The sequence below is a fragment of the Platalea leucorodia genome, assembly GCF_965183815.1.
Source record: "Platalea leucorodia genome assembly, chromosome: 21".
Classification (NCBI taxonomy): domain Eukaryota; kingdom Metazoa; phylum Chordata; class Aves; order Pelecaniformes; family Threskiornithidae; genus Platalea; species Platalea leucorodia.
This window is the reverse complement of record NC_138843.1, coordinates 2,959,669-2,978,283: the sequence shown is the minus strand read 5'-3', so window position 1 is coordinate 2,978,283 and position 18,615 is coordinate 2,959,669. Positions and strand designations below refer to the sequence as shown.

The following is an 18,615-nucleotide window of genomic DNA, read 5'->3' as shown; positions in this document are numbered from 1 at the left end:
ATGTTACAAAGAAAGATTATTGATTAAAGCAGTAATGAAGAAAAGCGACGACAACAACAACAACAAATATCAGAGAATGTCAATATAACCCCAGCAGGTTTTAAAGAGCTTTGTTTTCTGCAGCTGAAGAGGATACAACCCTCTGGATATAATTAAGGGAACTCCCTGTCCATACCTGACATTGAAGCAGTGCCAAATCCATGTTTCGGGAAAGAAGGTTCTTTTTCTCTTCTCTGCTCTGCTAGAATGAGAAATAAGTCCTTGGCAATGAATTCTTTTAATAAGACGGTTTTAACAGTAACTGATAAATCAGTGTTATCACCTGAATGAAGCTCACAGGACCAGCCAAAACTCTAGCTAGTACAGAATCATAAAAAAGGGAATGGGTGTATCATTCGGAACACAAATTACATCGTCTTTCCAAATGATCCCATTGTGCGCACACACCCCCCAAACAGTCTGGAGACATGAATAAGAATCTAAAAAAAAAAAGTATAAATAAAATAATCTTAAGAACTAGTGTAAATAATATAATCTAAAAAAATAAAGGTTTTATGACCCAAATTCTTTCACCAAATGAAATCAAGGGGGAGTATGGAGCATGTGACTTCCCATGATATCATGATATGGTCTTACTAATAGCAGTTACTACAATCACTACTTTCTATTCCCCTCCGTTTCTTCTCTTGGAATTGTCTTGATCTCTAATGTTTTCATAATTTCTTCCATTTTTCTACTCCTGTGATGCTTCGTTATCTTTTCCTAACTAACCTCCAAAACTTACTCTGCTAAGAGAGGCCACCAGGTGGTTCAGAGTACAAAGGGAAGGCACATCCTCAGTTTGCAGCATTAGTCATAGTACTTCACGACTTTTTCTTCCTGCAGTCCCTCATTTTATTTATTTTGACCACCAACTGAATGGTCAAAATAATGAGCAATGAGCAACTCCGCAAAACAAGGGCTTGCTTGCAAATATTGAGAAGCAGCAACTAATACACAGAAAACCGAGATATGCAAAGAGTTTCAAATGATCCTTTTGAAGAATATTACTTTACTTTTTTCCAGAATTAATTTAAATTTAACAAAGTAGTGCCAGTTATAATTTTTCTTAGGTCTATCAAGACAACGGAACAGAGTTCCCCCACCACCACCTTGTCTAAACCAAACAATTTCTTGGGGGCGTGGAGGTGGGAAACAGCTGAGAATATAGCAAAAAAAAAAAAAAGCTGAGAGTATCACAGACAACGTGCATTGCAATAAAAATGTTACCTTGGTGCTATTTTAGAATGCATTGTAGCCACCAATGTCCCCGTATGCGGCTGAAAAGCTGGGACAGCCTCATCTGTGTACATGCCTCCATTCTGTCTGTGGTTCAAGCTGACTATATCAGTCATTACAACCAAGCCAGTTTCCTAGGCAATAAATATGAAGACCACAAAACAAAAACCAGCAAGAAAAAAAAAAGAAGAATTAAACATGTACCAATAAAAAAACCTTTTCTGAATAGAATCCCCCAACCCTATTCCAACATTTATGGGGTAAATTTCAATTGAAACTTGAGGATTTTTTAAAACTTTATACAAAAATGACTGTTAATGTGAAAATATGTAGGCACTTTATAGGCAGAGGTTTTACGAGAAAGCTCGTTTGCTTGGAAAATGCATTTAAACCAGTATCTAACATTACTGGGCATGTATAACTGTCAGGCACCTACAGGTGAAAAATTATTACATGTATTTTTCCCCTAGAATATTACATTACAGCTTTTTACCCTTCCTAAAAGTTTCCAGTGTGTTCTGCTGCAGTTAGCAGGCAGCTTTCACATCAGACATCACCAGTTCTGCACTACCAGGAATGCCAAGCAAAATGGAAACTGTCCACACAGCTTCACAGTAAAAATACAGAATTCATAAGAAAGCTGTCTGCCAGCTCTGTCCCCTAAATGCACTTATTCATAAGAGACAGCAGTTCCCAGACACCAAAGGGAGTATGAGCTTTGTTCTCTTTATATACACATCCAATTATTACAAGTCCGGTATACAGCAATGCCTACATACAAGCTATTAACATTTGTATCTTTTCCTGAGAGTTTATCCCTCTCCGTAAGAAACAAAAGCATCAGAACAAAAACCCCAACAGATCACAGGGAGAGAAGAAGTAGTGACTCCTGCAGCAGTGGATAATAATGAGGATTTAGAGTTTATGATTAAGTGATTGAGGCATTAGGGGAATATGTGGAAGCCTATGGGGCTTAAGACAACACAATAGAACAATTTAGCTAAAATTGCAGAAAGGACAAAGAATGAAGGGACAGAGGATCAGGGTAACCTGATCAGGGATACAAAGAAAACATTACTGATCTTTCACACAGATGGCCACAGAAGCTGGCAGAACTGGGGCAGGAAAGAAGTTTCAAGGATTTCCAAAGGACAGTCTAAAAGGGAAAAGGCTATAAGGAAAGACTCATGTTCCACCTTCCTTCCCTGTCAAAGTAACTGTAGAAGAGATCTGCACGCTCACTCTTGCCTGAAGGAACCTTCTGGTCCCCTGTCTGATTCTCCAGAGCACCAGCATGAATTCCTTCACCCAACAGGCTATCTGGCCCTCTCATCAAGACTGGCCAAAATCAAAGCACCTTTCTCCAATATCTTTGCTGGAACAGTGTACTCTCTGTTCTCCAAAATTACTTTTCAGCCTACCCTCTGGAGAAACAGCTCTCATGTGACAAAAATAATGGCCTATGGAGCTGAAAATTATCCTGCAAACATGAAAGTAAAAAAGACACTCCATAGAGAAGTGAGGCTGATTCTTCCTACTGTAAACGCGAAGCGAGCATCCTTGGTGATGTCCCAGTGCCAGGGAAAGACAGAAGATCTACGGCGTCTACGTGAGGACATGCCTGGCCACCAGAAGTGCCCTTCTTCCTTTGGAGCTCCAAAAGCATCAGATACATCATATTCTGCAAGCTCTTGAAAAACCTGCATGGAAAGGGAAGAGACTACTGTCCTTAGGTCTAAAGGCTACTTACTAAAGGTAAAGTGCAGATAGCAGTACTAAGAAAAAGGTATCAGTGCTTTAAGCTTCCTTTTACCTGACTGGCTGTCAGCTGAAAACCTGTCTTCAGCAAGTAGACACTCTTATCCACAGTGGCAACGCAGACGCAGCTTGATTTTGCAGCTCGGACCTTGATGTTCACAACATCACCAGGTCTGGTCTCATTTGCTGAGAGAGTCACTGCAACCTAGGAATTTAACATTAAATCCCATTATCTCGACTCATAATCAGCAGACAAAACTACAAAGAGTAACAAGACATCACCCCCTCCCCTCCACTAGCCCCACTGCCAGTACCTGATTTTCAAAGGAGGACTTCACAGTGAACTGCAGGCTGTCTGTAACCCCTTCTCCATTCTCCCTGACGTAATACACCAGAAGACGGCCCAAGGGAGCCATGTTGTGAACTACTGAGAACCGGAGGAACGTCACGCAGACTTCAACCTCTGCTGCGGGAATACTGGTAGGTGCTAAAAAATAAATTGTAAAAAGGACAGTGTTATTTATCAAAATCACTCTTCCTGCCCCATCCAAATGCTGCGAGGCACAGAACTCTCCACCCAGGACTTGCATCCTTCCCTTCTCCAGTTGCACATGTTCTTCTTGAACTCAGAATCTTTTCCCTCCCTTTTTCTTCTCCTTGTGCAAGCTGATAGGCAATTAGCACCCATAACATAATGAGCAGTATGGAGAAGGTGGATAGAGAATGACTACCCAGTGTTTTTCCTGACATAAAATCAAGGAAATATACAATTAAATTATCAAGCCATTTAAAATAAACAAAGGAGGGTATCTATTGCTGCAGAACGCTGCTGAGATAAAAAGAATAAATGGATTTGAAAAAGGATTACGCAGTTTATAGAGCACTGTTTCACTAGCAGCAGTTAAACAGAATCATAGAATGGTTTGGGTTGGAAGGGACCTTTAAGGATCACCTAGTTCCAACCCCCCTGCTGCGAGCAGGGGACATCTGTCACTATATCAGGTTGCTCAAAGCCCCATCCAACCTGACCTTGAACACTTCCAATGATGGAGCAACCACAGCGTCTCTGGGCAATCCGTAATAACAGCTCAGAACCAACCTTCAGTGCAGAAAGTTATTACAAATTCTTAAACCATTGATCACCGGAAGCTGGGTGGGTACATCTAGGGACATTTCTTTTTCTCTTCCCCAACCGTCTGCAAGAGCAGCCAGTTTCAGGTATGTTACTAGGATAGACAGACTTTTCCTTTGGCAGCTGTTATATGCATTTTCCCAAGCATACCATTTTTTATCCCCTTTCAGAATTCACCAGATTTGTATCTTTCTTTCAGTTACTCCTTGTACAAACTAGGAGTCCACACTTCGTTTCCCTTCCCCATGCTAACTGCATCACCCTTTAGCCTGATCCATGCTATCAGCCCATCTGACATCCTCTTCCTAGTTTAAGCTCAATCAGGTTAATAAATTGCCCCAGCCCCATCATACGCTTCCCTACCACTCAGCTGATCCCAAGCCAAGCATATTAAGAAAGATTAGAGTTTTCCTAACAGAGAAAGCCTAGAGAAAACTGTCCAAGAGTTATCCCTCTTGGAGAAATTTATCTTTTTTCTATATGACTATGTGTGCAATGGATATCACTATTTTTCTTGTACAAAATTATTCTATGCCCTTTAAGGAGCATCAAATTCAAAAAAGAGGATACGTAGGTTTGCGGGAAGATTGTTTTTCCCTGAAAATAGGGGTGAGTTTGCATTTCTGATGCTAGCTACCTGTTCCTGGGAAGCGTGTGATATCAATGTTCTTCTCAAAGGGAAAGGTGGCTCTTTTGCTCCTCTGCTGGGTGATGTTACTGGGCTGCAGTCCTGAAAGGACAATGTTGCCTCGCGATGCCACTTCATAATGTAGAGTGAAGTTGCAAGGACACGTGGACTTCACTGCAATCCAAGCCTCCTCTCCTACCTGCACCCAGAGACAGAAAAGCAAAAGATCTGGTCTGTTACAATGCATGCTTTTTATTTATAAAACACAGAAATCTATCTGGGTTTCAGCCCACAAGAGACCTGACCCCTCTCCTAAGCAATGTATGCATTGAAAAGTATATTACATTAGCACTGTTTTCATGGACTTTCTTCACAATAAAAAGGGGCCTGTGTTCAGCTCTTCACTCCCTGCAAATCTAACAGAATGGGCTGGGGGGTTGTATGCATTAATGAAAACAATAAAGGAATCTCTGGAATCCTGGAAGTTAAGCCTTTTGGCACAGAGCAGCTGTCAGAATTGGTTGAATTTTAGACACCCCTTCAGTAGTCCAGCCCAAAAAAGAAAGAGATGGCTTGGGGGTGGGAAGAGATGTGCATTTGATAGTCTTTGCAGTTTAATTGAGATTACACATGATGATTACTTTCATATGGCAAATGCTAATTCAAACATAACCAATGTGGCATGAAATTACTGGGAATAGATCTGAGGGAAAATGCTTTCAAATTACACAAGTCTTGATATTAATTTGCAAGTCTGGCAGTCAAGAAGCTGTCAAACACACAAATAAACGAGAACAGAGCTTCTTTTTTCTGGGTAAACTCATCTGATGCCTGCAACAGGCTTCAGAGCAGCACACCGAGTTCCTGCACTTTTTGTGCACTGAAGTTCTGTACCCCGAGGTACTCGCTAAATGCTGAATCCCCTGGAGACAAAAATCCCCCAAATACCGCCAATCCCAACAGAACAGACATCGGTGCTCAGTCACGGGATTGGGACTGGGTCATGTCTGGCTGAGTAATAAGCCTTCTGTGGGGCAGCCGACTTTCCTAGGAACACAAACTTCTTGCTTCTGGGGTATGAGGAACAGCTAACACTTGTATTAAGTAGGATTTCTTCAGCAACTTCCACTCCTGATCCTCCTGCCATTTAAAGCATAGCAATGCCCAACTAAGGCTGTTAAGGCTGAATAGCAATGCTAAATCCTAATGAAATCTTTTGAAAAACCTCTTTCTTCAGCACTAACAGTGTTACCTTTCCAGAATGTACATATGGTACAAACCAAAATGGCAAGGACTTGAATACAAGGAGCTGCTAATGGTTAAATACAGCGAGAATGCCACAGAATCCAAGAAGTGCCTCGTGACATTAAATATTTGAAGTATTAAGAATTCCCCAGTGCAAATGATGAAACAATTCATTAAAAAAATGAATGTAGCTAATTGGAACACCCAGTAAGAGCTGGCAAAGCAGGGAAACAGTTCCCACATCAGCTGGTCATCCAACTCCTAGCTTTCCCACAGAAGAATTAGTTCTAATCAGGTTATAATAAGAACAATGTGTTCAGATTAGCAGTGTATAATCCCCTTTCCATACCTCAGGAAACTTGTAAAAGATTAATTAGCCATTAAACTACCATGAAATGCAATGATAAAAAAAAAATGCTTTTATTTGGATACAAAGAGTCTGAAACCAACCTGACAGATCTGCTGATAATAGAAATCTAAGTGTGTATGGTGTCAAAAACCACTTTTTTTTTTTTTTTTCACAAAGCCATATGCTTCATGCATATGAAGACCCTCTGAGCATCTTCTTGGGTAGAGAACAAACCCCAAACAACTCTCAGTAAAACAATATGCAACACATCTTTCCTTTAGGAAAGAGATCATGACGATTTTTATATGGCAGGACTACATTTTTAGAGAGGCTCCAACAAAAACTACAAAAGAAAACAAGATAACCATGTTCACAGTTCGATAACTGAAGCCTAAACGGATCCAGCTGAGATTTAAACGGGAAGTTCTAGTGAGACTACATAGCCCTAATTTGGATCTTTAGCAATTAAGCTACTCCCACTAACTTCAATTTCAACCCTTCAGCATCAGTTGGCCTGAACTAAAGCATGTCATTTTCACCAAACAATTCACATGTGAATGGTACTGGAGGTGCACAGAACATACATTCAAATATGAAAAACGTACATGTTGTCAGTGCCGATATCCACCCTCTCTCCCTCGTCCCCACAACACAAAGGAGAATGAGGTGCTGTGCAAAGCATCAAAGGCACTTTGCTTAGAACCGCGTGCAGCCCACACTGAACAATTATTTGGTGGCTGAAGTGCAGCTACTTCAACCTTTGTAGTGGAAACAATAAACAGTCCAGGATCCCAGAAACAGAAATATTTAATTAGAACAAAGTACTTTAAGCCAAGAAATGCAGTTGTTGCCACAATGGAATATGAAGCCAACATACCTGGAAAGGTTTATCTGGTGCCTGGAGCTGGATGTGACACTTGCTGGGCGAGTACCAGCTACTGATGGACAAGTAGTTTGGCAGATATTGATCCCCAGACGGTTTCCCATCAATTGCTGTCACTTTGGTCTTAACAAAAGTTACATCTGAATGTTACGCATGCATAGAAAGCTTGATTTGTACTCTCTCTTTACCCTGTATCCCCACCTCCCATTTTATACTTTCCAGCTGTTCATCTCTTGTCATCTTTACATAGCAACAGCACTCTCCAAGTATTGGACCCTTACTACTATGTTAAGCTGTATTTGGAAAAACATCTTTTCATGATGGTTATCAACATCAGTTCTATTGGCAGCAAGAAACAAAGCAAATGTTTGCTGCATTTAAATAAAGAAGTTGAAGCTAAAAGGCACTGATTTCCTGTTTGTAGCACTGATTTATAAAGTGCAGGTTTGACAAGATTAGTTACGTTAAAGCCCACTAATCCTATAAAGAGCTTTCACCCACCTCCAGCCAGACATATTGGGCAGCTGTAGGGATGGAAGGGATTTCAAACTCCACCAGGCCATTTCTTGATACCAGTTCACTTGTATAAACGTTGTCCTTTGGTGTGAGTTCAGCTTTAATTCGGATAGTGACTCTGTCAGCTGGACTTCCATCAGGGTAAGTGACTTCTACCTGCAAAGTGTTTCATTTATAGAGCAATGGGATTTACGTTATAGGCAATTCCAGTCAATGACAGAAACAGCAGGTGGGAAAAACTCACCAGAACATGGTGTAACATCCTGGGATCAAGTCAGTATAACCTTATATCAGCAACACGTCAGTCTCTCTACTTTTAATCTTACCTTTCCTTTGTAAGGCAGTCCAGGTTTGAACTGTTTTCTGGTATCCTTGGAGTACTTGATATCAATCAGCTGTTTCTGAACTGGTGTTGAGTCATCAAATGTAACCTGCTTGCTGCCATCCGAGCTGATCACTGTGGCCCAGATATTGACTGTGCCTCGAAAATGTTCCGGAACGTCAGCTGGCATCATGTCTTTCACACACACATCGAAAACAGCAGAGCCATCAATCTACGAAGTGCGTTGGGGAACGGAAACATAAGTTTGCATTCACATTCAAAAAGTGTCTGGAAGCCAAACCTAAAGCGTAGGCACTTGATAGGAGTTTGCAGCAGTATTTTTAAAGGATGTGGAGTGGAGGGGATTCATTAGGGAGTGGGTGAAGGAAGGAGGAAAGAAAGCAAGTTTCATTTTCCTCCCTTATCCGTAGTCTGGACTAGCTCTGTCACAGTCCCTTATTCTCATGTTCTCCCTCAGCCCCATATGATCTAAAACCAGATTAATACTATGTCAACAAATTCTCATCCCACCAAATCATAAACGTATCATGTAAAAATATGTAGTATTTTTATTATGCTGGACCCAATTATCGCATTTATTCATTTATTTTCTGATCTCCCATCAGTAACATAAAATAGAGCTGTGGTATTAACTTCAAAGAGTACAGATCAGGCATTTTATCGCAGCTGACTCAATGGTCTCCCTCACCTGGGTGGTCTTGAGGACAGGGTGTCCCACTTCATGCCTGTAGTACCCTACACCATTTATAGTCATATTGACAATTAACTTTCCTGTCACTGGTTTTCCAAATGTATATCTGAAATGAAAAGAAGATAATGAATAACTTCCAGCTTTTTCTGCTTTCCTGATTATATCAAGGCTAGTACCATGTGACCTGCACATCTAGAAAACAAGAAAAAAAATATCACAGAACGTTTTCCAGCTTGTTATTGTTAACATGTTTTACAAAGGCTCTTACATAGGAAAGCTTCTCATGATGACTAGAAATCATCTGAAAAGTCCGCAGCAGATGAGATCCAAGCTCCAGTGACTGCTCATCCTGTGGCTGTACTACAATCCATAGTAAGGCAACTTCATCTGGGAAATGTTCCTACCTGGCATGGACAGTTCCTTTTTCGCACAGTGAAAGGTCGCGAATGTAGCGAGGGGGGTCAATCAGCAACTCAAACTTTGGTAATACTACAAAGAAAAGAAATACAATAGAATCTTTTCAAGGAGATCTTATTGTCCAGATTACAGCAAAAGCATACACAGCTCTGACAAGGTCACTCCTTATGGTCGGATGAGGGCGGTGTAGCTAACATCAGGCAGGACAGCACTCAGCAGAGAATGAACCAACAAAAGTAACAAACCAAGACCATCTTGGCAAGATGACCTTAGCAACACACTCTTAGATTTTTACTTCTTTTCAGAGGAATCTGTGTTCCAGGATTTGAGCCCAAGCTTTTTCTCTTAGATGCATGGTAAAGAGAACAACTCGCTACTGACTCCTCCACAACATGTCGGGAATAGAGCTGAGATATTAGCAGTTGCCAATGTCTATAAATGCTTGTGTGATCAGGTCTGATGCCATAGACGATGTGCTGGATGTAACGATGCCCACTTTTCATCAGAGGGACTTTGAGAATGAAAAGGGGCGTAGCAAAAAAAGACTTCAGAATTCCAAGGAGGGCTCTGGGAAAGGAAGGAAAGCACTGACAGACTGAAAGCATCTTAAAGAGTCTTCCAAAGCAAAATTTAATCTTTGTTACATGAATAGATGGTGCAATATGACACTCCATTTCAGGTCCTTTACTTTATGAAGTGTGGAGGACATGAACAAAGTCCCTGGTTAAGTTGTGTCTATACTGCTGAAGTACATAGTCTCTAAAGAATTTTTCCTCATGACATTTTAAATGCATTATTTGTCAGGTGTTTCATCTCAAGTAAAAACATGTCATAATGTTTTGTTCTTCCAAATGCGCTTTGGTTATAGTCAAAGTTGATTTGGATACAACTCACCATATTTCTGAACCTCAAAGGATTTGTTGTATGTGTGCCCCTGCATTTCAGCAAAGATGAGCCATTCACCAAACACCGGCTGATCAGACAGAGGAAAACTCATATTTACAATACCTGAAAAAGGAAACAATATACTGCGAACTGGGTGTCACTCATCAGTCCTTGTCAAGGCTTACTGAACACAACTCAGGATAAGCAGAAGCAAAGGCAAGCAACAGTACAGCGAGAAAAAAAAAAATTTTTTTCAAAAACTTACCACAACAAAATGGCTTCAAATTGCTCCACTCTATCATACGAGACCCCCGAGGATCCTGCACAGTGGTTTAGGAACGAGAAATATCACAGTGAAAATTAATATCACTAATACATTTAACTCAGTTTGCAAGAAAGAACTTCATTTTGTAATACATACACTTCACTAACAGCTCAAATGTAACTAACCTATGTTGAAAATTTTCTGAAGATACTTTACCAGGGAGTATTTGCTTTCTAAAATTCAGTGCTCATTTAAGGACACTGCTTCTACAGCCAATGCACACAAGTAAGCACTGTCAAGCGGCAGATCTTCCACCTATCTTAAGACACCTATTTTGCATGGGATGAACTGGCCTCTGAAGACGCTTTCTTTCCATTCACAGAGGGAGCTGTACAACTAGCAAGACAATTTTTAGATGACAAAGTCAGATGAAATTAAACCCACTGTTTTTATCAGCATTAAATCTGTGACTGAACGCAAACAAGAGAAGAGGGTGAATTCTTCTGCTTGCTGACAGCTAAAGAAAACACATGGTTTAGAAAAAAAAAAAAAAAAGACTAGACACAGAAGGAACCTCTCATTCACCTCATAAGGAAGAAGACAGGAGCACCCTTTCCTTGCCATGAATTTCTATTGTCCACTATCATAATGTTTGGGTGCAGAGATGAGATTGGCCCTGCTATACCAGCCCAGCCAGATGAAGGATAGGAGTGTGTCTGCATTGAAAAGAAGGGAGAAATTGAGTGGGACTGTTACATTTATAAACCCCAGTGAAACTAGCCAATTCTTCTCAGGCTGAAAAATGGGAATGGATTTCTGAAGCAGAAAACAAGTATATTTGTTGGTGATAACAAAAAAGCAAGACACAAAGATCAGTTAAAGACACAGGGATAGAGATAACAGCATAGGTTATGGTTGGGAATGGCCATAATGGACTTGAAAAGGTACAGACGTGCGACTTGTTCCTCTTAAGGCTACAAGAATCTTGTGCCTCTACAGGATACATGCTAGATGATTGGCAGACAGATACTCACCACCACGTAAGCTTCGATCTGAAAGAAAAAAAAAAAAAAAACCAGAATAAAAGGCTTTATGAAACAAAGCTACTTCTCTGCTTCTTGCGATGAACTGCCGAGTCGACATAAACAAGGTATAATGCACAAAGTGACAAAGTTTAAACATCTCTTCTTTGGTAAGAGTAGCCTGAGAAACATACATTCATTCACACTTCTAACTGGGAAAGTAATACTTTGTGCATTACCTAAATAGAGTGAAAGTCTGAAAAATTCTTCTAACTGTTTTGGCATAGTTACGTTGTATTTGCTAGCACTACAAAAGTGCGTATTCTCCTTCAACAGTAATGTGACCAAATGAAATAAACTAAATTGTAAATAACAACAAACAATCACAAGATATGCCTAAATAGATTAAGAAATCCAATTATATTTCTGCATAAACATACATTAGAACAAAATACAGGTTGCTAAGTATTCCATCATATTTTACAGTGTGAAAGAAAACAGTTTTCTTTACCCTGTCATTGACTGGTCTCAAGTCAGAAGTCACCATAAAGAGGTTTATCAACACTAAAAAAGGAAAAGAGGAAATTTATTAGTCATCACAGCTGACACTGAACAGAGTATCTCATCCTAGAATTCACCCTTGGAAAAAGGTTTTGCTTGAAAGCAGCCCTAGCATCTGGCAACTTCTCCAAGGCCGCTTTACCTTTCTGCTTGGGTTTATAGACAGGTTTATCAGTCTGGATGAACACTGACGATCCTTTGCTATCAATGGTTACTGTGGTATAGTTATGAAAAATGTAGCCTTCCTCTGCTAGATGCCGGTTGCCCCAGACTTTTAGATGTGCTTGTCCACGAAGTCCCGAAGGCACCTAGAAAAGAGACCGTGTGGTGAGGAAGACACAGAAAAGCCTTTGAGCTTTCTGGGGAATAGAATTGACACTGAAGCGAGCAAAGAGCAGCCACCTGCTGCATTTCAGTGTAACTATGTGTTAGTAATAAAAAGAAAATGAAGAACATACTAGAACTTTTACAATGCATAAACTTCAAAGGAGGCAAAGTCAAAACACGGCAGGAAATTCTCTTCTACCCGTTCTTTATCACTCAAGCAAAGCGATATTTGATCTACACGTGCAGCTTTCACTAAAGAAGGTGTGTTACATGAGGAAATCAACCATGCTACGGAAGACACAGCTCTACCGACAGAGAAAAAAAAACCCACCCACAAAAAATGCCAAAATCAAAACACACATTTGCACATTTTCAACCAGTTGCTCAGAAATATAAAAGACTTTAAAAATTACGTTAGATTAAAAATTACAAAGTAAAAAAATCTGATAATACAGAAATATTATGGTAATGGGTCATAATTTGAGAGTGAAAAAAAAATAAATAAAACCGAAATCAGCAGTGACACTGCAGGTTTTACTCAACAGTGAGTTACAGTCTTTGGATAAAGAAATCTATAGCATTTGGTATAACTGCTGATGTTTCCTGTTACATAGATCTATACTATACCTTCTTGAAATGAAAGGAATACTTATGTATTTGTATATTAGCCCAGTAAAGCGGGGGGAAGTATCAATGCAGTAGGTGCAGCGAAGGCATCTCTGCTGTGCTACAGTAATACCATAGAACTGTTCCCAAATACCTGGATCCGCTGCAAAGAAAACAGACTTGACTTCTTATGGCACTGCATAGAAAAGACTCATTCAGACGTGACCGCTTCAGTCAAGAGCTAGCGATGCAACATGGAGCTGTTTTTTCCCAGGGCCATATGCTACAGTGATTACTCTAGCATACTACCCAGAGCCTACAGCTCTGCATGGTACTGGCTACTGCTATTCCAGAAGCACGTCACAATTTAATATTTATATGATTCGTTCCACCCACCCCCTTTATTTCCCATCAGAGATGACAACTCCAAAGCAAGTCCTGACTAAGGTCAGAGATCCAACACTTTTAAGACTTGTTCTTCAGTCCCAGCTGCATTTTGCCTATGTTTGAAGTAATAATCTTCCACCACAAATCACCAAACATAATCCGTAATATACCTCTTCCAGTTCCAAAGGTTCTGATGGTGTTTAATCAACAAGACTGAAAACTCATATTGCTTTGAATTTACACCCCACTTCTCAAAGATCTAGGAAGAGGGATGGAGACAAAGGTCCCGTACAGCATGGAAGCACAGCCGAATTATCTCGCAGAAACCATGAAAACGGCTTCATTTTTCTCTGTATGGTATCAGTGAGTCCTACATACACCATAAACTAAATTACTTCTTTCAATGAACAGTGAACTCTGAACTGGTAGCATTTAGCTCGCTCCTTGGCATGAGGAAGGACAACTGATGCAAGGTGAAAAGCAGGGGAGATCTTTCAGAGGATGTCTTTCTGCTGTAAGCATGACTACCTTTCACTGCATCCCAGAGCTCCAGTATCCTACGGATTCAAATAAAGCCAGATATTGCTTTAAAAAGTGTGATTTACTAAGGTAAGCATATGTAATTTCTTTTTAATGGCTAGTGGAACCCTCTGCCAGAATTGCATTTAAATTCATCATTTCACTCCACTACAAATCCTCTTTGGAAATAAGAAGTTGTTTTCATTCCCTCCATCTCTTTAGTATGGATAAGCTTTGTTTTATGGACTATAACGATGGCAAAAACATTACTAATGTCAAAGGCTAAAATGTAGACAAAACTGGTGAAAACCTATGTTTTTTAAATAGCATAGTAGTACCAGAATAACTAGCAGAGACACAGTGGTCAATAATCTGCCGTTTCTATGGATTGCTGTGTTCTCTCCAATGCTCCGCATCACTACGTAGCAATATGTACTGCCATTCTAAAATAATCACAACGTAAAACTTCATGTTGAGCAATGAGCCACAGATTCAGCCAGTGATTTTCTTCAGCGGGGTAAGGGCCTGACAAATGAGCTGTGGTGGGTTAAGCTTTGTTCTTTTCACTCTTCCTCTTGCAAAGGTTGCTTCCTCCTTAGTGTCTGCACTAGACAGAATGAGACCTGGTTTTGTGCCGCAGCTGCTCAGAGAGCAACGCCTGCTGTGGTCGAAGGCAAGTCCCTCATGTTTTCACCAAAACCATCTTAAATAATTGACACTCACCTTCAGTTTAATTGTTCCTTTATCTAAAATGAGAGAGAGAGAGAGTGCATGTTATTCTTCTCAAGCAAGGTACTAACGTTTTAGACATTTGCAGTTACATGAAAGGAGACCCCATGTCATAGAGCTGCTAACTACAATACTCCTTCATTATGAATTCACCTGAAGTAATTTTCCTGCATTGTGTAAAACAATATGCAGTGTGAGCAAGTCGGACCTAGTACAGTTCTCCAAAATAAACTTGGTCCACATTTGTTTACAATTTTTGCCCAAGGTAAACTGCAAAGTGCCCTATGGTTAGAGAGTACCACCAAGGCTGAGGTTTCAGCACAGGGCATCCTATGTTTACAGAAGTATTTTGCTGTAAAAAGGCCCTGGCCTCATTTGGGACTTGAATAATTCTCAAAACAAACACTCATAGAATCTATTTTGATTGCTGGATACAGCCATACCTAAGATTTCTCTTTAGCATATGTTGCCCACATGTATAAGCATCACTCCCTTTGAATTACTTAGCAATTGTCAGCCAATTTCAAAGACGACAAGGGGAGGATAAAACCAGAGACAAGCTGTTCCAAGAAAGGAAATGGCTTTTATATAACTCCCAGTTGCTACACACAGAAGGGTTAAAACACGATGGTTAAAGAGCCTCATTGCCTGAGCCTTGTCTACATTACAGCTTACACCACTACTAGCAGTGGTAGAACAGCGCTACTGGACTTTATTTTCACTAACATAAATTCATTTGGTATTAAGGTGGACATAATCAAAACAGTTTTTTGTTTTTACACACAGGACAGAGAGGTATCTGTCTTGGATTTTAAAGACTTATCCAACTGCACTGAGCAATACTCAGTCCTGAAGATGGGGAGATTGCATTTCCAGCACTCATTTTAAAATAAGGGTAGAAAATGATGATGTTGTTGATGTTTTTCTTTAAAGTCAACTTATCTTATTCCGTATACAGCTCCCCGGTGTCAAACATTCAGGTTTCAAAAGGAAAGATATGCACTATAAAACTCCTGAATATCAATTATCCAGGCTCTCTGTATGTCTTGGTGTTCTAAAATTATCGGCCTTGGATGTTTGAGATCACATATATCAAAACCACATTAGCACAATCAACTGAGAACATTTAGCAGTAATCAATGAATTAAATAATAGTTTGGTTCCAGTTCTGTTATCACCTAAAGCAATTCTGTAAGAGACATTGATGTGCTCCCACAGGACCTCAACTTACAAACTAGTTCTCAAGTTCAGAATAACAGGAACTTACCCAGAACTGTTCCATGGCCTCGGGACACAGTTTCTCCTTTGACTACTAACTGAATCTGGACTGTTGTCTCCTTGACAGAGTTAAAGATGGTTACGCTTATAGCTTCCTCAACACCAGATCGGAAAACAGAAGGTGCCGCAATCAAATAGCCCCTGAGGAGCAAAATTGGAAGTGGACGGTCAAGAACAGCAACAAGAGTGTGATCTTTATTTGTAAGCCACTTTACGGATAACAAAAGGAAAAGAACAGACTGCTCTAACATATTTGCCCCTGTAGGGTCACATTTGCCTACGCCTATATCCAATACGCATAAAATGAACACAGAATGCACACAGAAACAAAGAAAGCCTAAGTGGCTTACAAATCCTTAGTATTTAAATAAAGACAGTAATATGATGTTTATTGTATATATATATTATATATAAATTTATTTAGATATTATATATAAACAAACTAAATATACAGCTAGGTAATCATAAAAAGTCTGAAGTTCATGAAAGAATAAGGAGGTACCTGAACCTCCAGTAGAGTTTTGCAGATAATGCTTTGTTTTGAAACAATTTAGATACTTCTGACATTTTTGCCTCAATTATTTTTCACGGCTCCACTTTCATAGTTCAACTCGATACATAAAAAAAGAAGCGACTCTCAGTGCTGATACTCGGCACGTTCTAAGTGTCAGACTCGCATACATGTAACACATCTAAACTTCCCATTTATAGAGAAGCAGCCCAGAAACTGCAGTTACAAGATTGAGCTCAAATTCTCAGTTCTGCTACCACCTTTTTTGTTCAAACAATTATATCCTGCAAGTTTAAAAACCCCGGCAAAAAGGAATTATTTTAGCAGGCACACACGCAGTTTTAAAGCCACCCTAGACGACCTCCCATACATACTACAATCCCTGTGTTTCTGAATGGAATCTGTACCATTGCTCTGTGCTGAATGGCACCATGCCATGAACTTGTCAACTAAAAGCATTACAGACTCCGAGCTCTTTGATGCGTTGGGCTGCAAGCAACGCATTTATATTCTCTTCATGACACACCTTTCTGGGGTTTTTTCTACCCAAAAGGATTTTTTAAAACGAGGCAATTCCTCCTATGACTCTTTAAGCCCAATTTCTCAGCCCACGCCTCTCTACAGTTCCGTGAGCCAGGTTGCTTTAGTTCATGATTAATTATCACTTTGGGATGCGGATGATGGTGTTTTACAGCCCCCAAGTCATCTTTTATCAAATTCCAACCCCATGTTTCTCTCTCAGCGGGCCTCATTGCCATGGAGATCCCATTACCCCCAAAGGAAGTTCAGATCTCTGTGGCATTTGAGTTAAATTGCATGGGGTACTTGCCGACTCAAAACCTTATGGCTGCCAGGTTTGAAAATTCATCAGAACAATAATAAATAACAATAAAAAGTTACTACTTAGCCTGCAAATTCTTGGTAAGAAAGATGTAGCCGATCTAGTTGCAGAGGGAGAAAGAGTACCATCTGCATCCAGGATGAAATGATTAGACTCAAACTGTCACATAAGCACAGCACTACAGTGCCATATGTGAAGCACATGTATTCACATTGTTCTAAATTGCTGCAACTCTTTCTGAAGCATCAGCCCGTCGATACGGCTATTTAAATCACTTGGTAAGTGGCATTTGAATATTAAATATTTAACTTGGCAATTAAACAGTTAACTTGACAGTGACTGGACAGATCCTTTAAGCACATTTGACTAACAGCTCTGTCAGGTTACACCAAAACTTGGCAGGACGTGAAATATTTTCTAGTAAGCAAGTGAAAATAAAGTTCTCCATGGCACTCAGTTAATACAGCTATTCACGATGTCGATGGGCTACAATAAGCTACGGGTAAAGAACAAAGCAAACCTTAATCAAAGTCAACTAAACACACTGGAACGAGCTGTGGATTCAATTTCTAAAAGCCAGAGAACTTTCCCCGCAGTGAACCGTTTCTCCCCGGATGATTTTCCCCACAAGAACGCTTCACACGCTCTTCGGGAGCAACCAACGTTACCTTCAACCATCCCAAGCACACCACCAGCCCCTGTGCAACACCCCGGATTCCTTAAATAATTGTTTGCAGATAAAAGCTTGCAGCCGCTCGCTGGAGGACCTAGAGGCAGGTATTTCTAAGGAGAATTTCTTTTTTTTTTTTTTTTTCTTCCTTTCCCTGTGCTATGCACTTTTGCACCGGCGAGTACAAACGTGCTGCTCGGCTCGGGAACCGCCGCAGCTCGCCTCCCCGACCCCAGCCCCTCGAGGGGACTTTCTCCGGCTTTGTTAAGTGGCTGGTGCAGCCACCCCCGGAGCCCCCGCAGAGCAGAGGGGTCCCTCTCCCCTCGCCACCCTTTACGGGGAGGCTGCCCGCGGGCCGGCGAGGGTCCCCGCCCGCCGCAGGGTGCCCTCCTCCTCCCGGTACTTACTGCCTCTCCCGGGGCTGGGCTGCGCTCAGGCTGCAGAGGGTCAGGAGGACCCCCCAGGCGCAGCCGGGCTCCCTGCGGGACATGGCGCTCCGGAGCCCCAGGCCACGGCGCTCTCCGCGGGCAGGAGGAGCCTTTTGTTCCCGGCGAGCGCAGCCCGAGTTTCCCCGCCGCCCCGCTCCCGGGCTCGGCTCCCCGGTGCCTCTGGCCGCCGCCCCCGCCGCGTCCCCGCCCCCGGGCCGCCCCCTCCTGGCCCCGGTGCCCGCTCGGCTCCGGCCCCGGCTCTTTGTCTGCGGCTCCCCGCCTGCTCCTGACAGCGTGCACCGGGGGCGGGGGCCGGGCCCCGCACCTCCGCCTCTCGGCCCCGGCC

At 41.3% G+C, this 18,615-nt stretch overlaps 1 protein-coding gene across 1 annotated transcript in view; it reads right to left on the bottom strand.

Moving 5' to 3' along the window:
- The window catches only part of CPAMD8 (C3 and PZP like alpha-2-macroglobulin domain containing 8), a gene marked incomplete at its 5' end in the record, with an annotated part of 58,252 nt that extends 39,921 nt beyond the window's left edge, over nt 1–18,331 (bottom strand). Inside the window, 19 exons of the mRNA XM_082331310.1 lie at nt 176–241; nt 1,270–1,412; nt 2,817–2,978; nt 3,092–3,241; nt 3,351–3,523; nt 4,806–4,995; nt 7,268–7,396; nt 7,775–7,945; nt 8,116–8,343; nt 8,821–8,929; nt 9,228–9,312; nt 10,135–10,248; nt 10,391–10,445; nt 11,425–11,442; nt 11,924–11,976; nt 12,116–12,281; nt 14,536–14,558; nt 15,809–15,960; nt 18,249–18,331. Of these exons, the coding sequence (XP_082187436.1) occupies nt 176–241; nt 1,270–1,412; nt 2,817–2,978; nt 3,092–3,241; nt 3,351–3,523; nt 4,806–4,995; nt 7,268–7,396; nt 7,775–7,945; nt 8,116–8,343; nt 8,821–8,929; nt 9,228–9,312; nt 10,135–10,248; nt 10,391–10,445; nt 11,425–11,442; nt 11,924–11,976; nt 12,116–12,281; nt 14,536–14,558; nt 15,809–15,960; nt 18,249–18,331 (2,270 nt within the window). The remainder of the gene's footprint in view (nt 1–175; nt 242–1,269; nt 1,413–2,816; nt 2,979–3,091; nt 3,242–3,350; nt 3,524–4,805; nt 4,996–7,267; nt 7,397–7,774; nt 7,946–8,115; nt 8,344–8,820; nt 8,930–9,227; nt 9,313–10,134; nt 10,249–10,390; nt 10,446–11,424; nt 11,443–11,923; nt 11,977–12,115; nt 12,282–14,535; nt 14,559–15,808; nt 15,961–18,248) is intronic.
- Between the last annotated feature and the right edge of the window lie 284 nt (nt 18,332–18,615).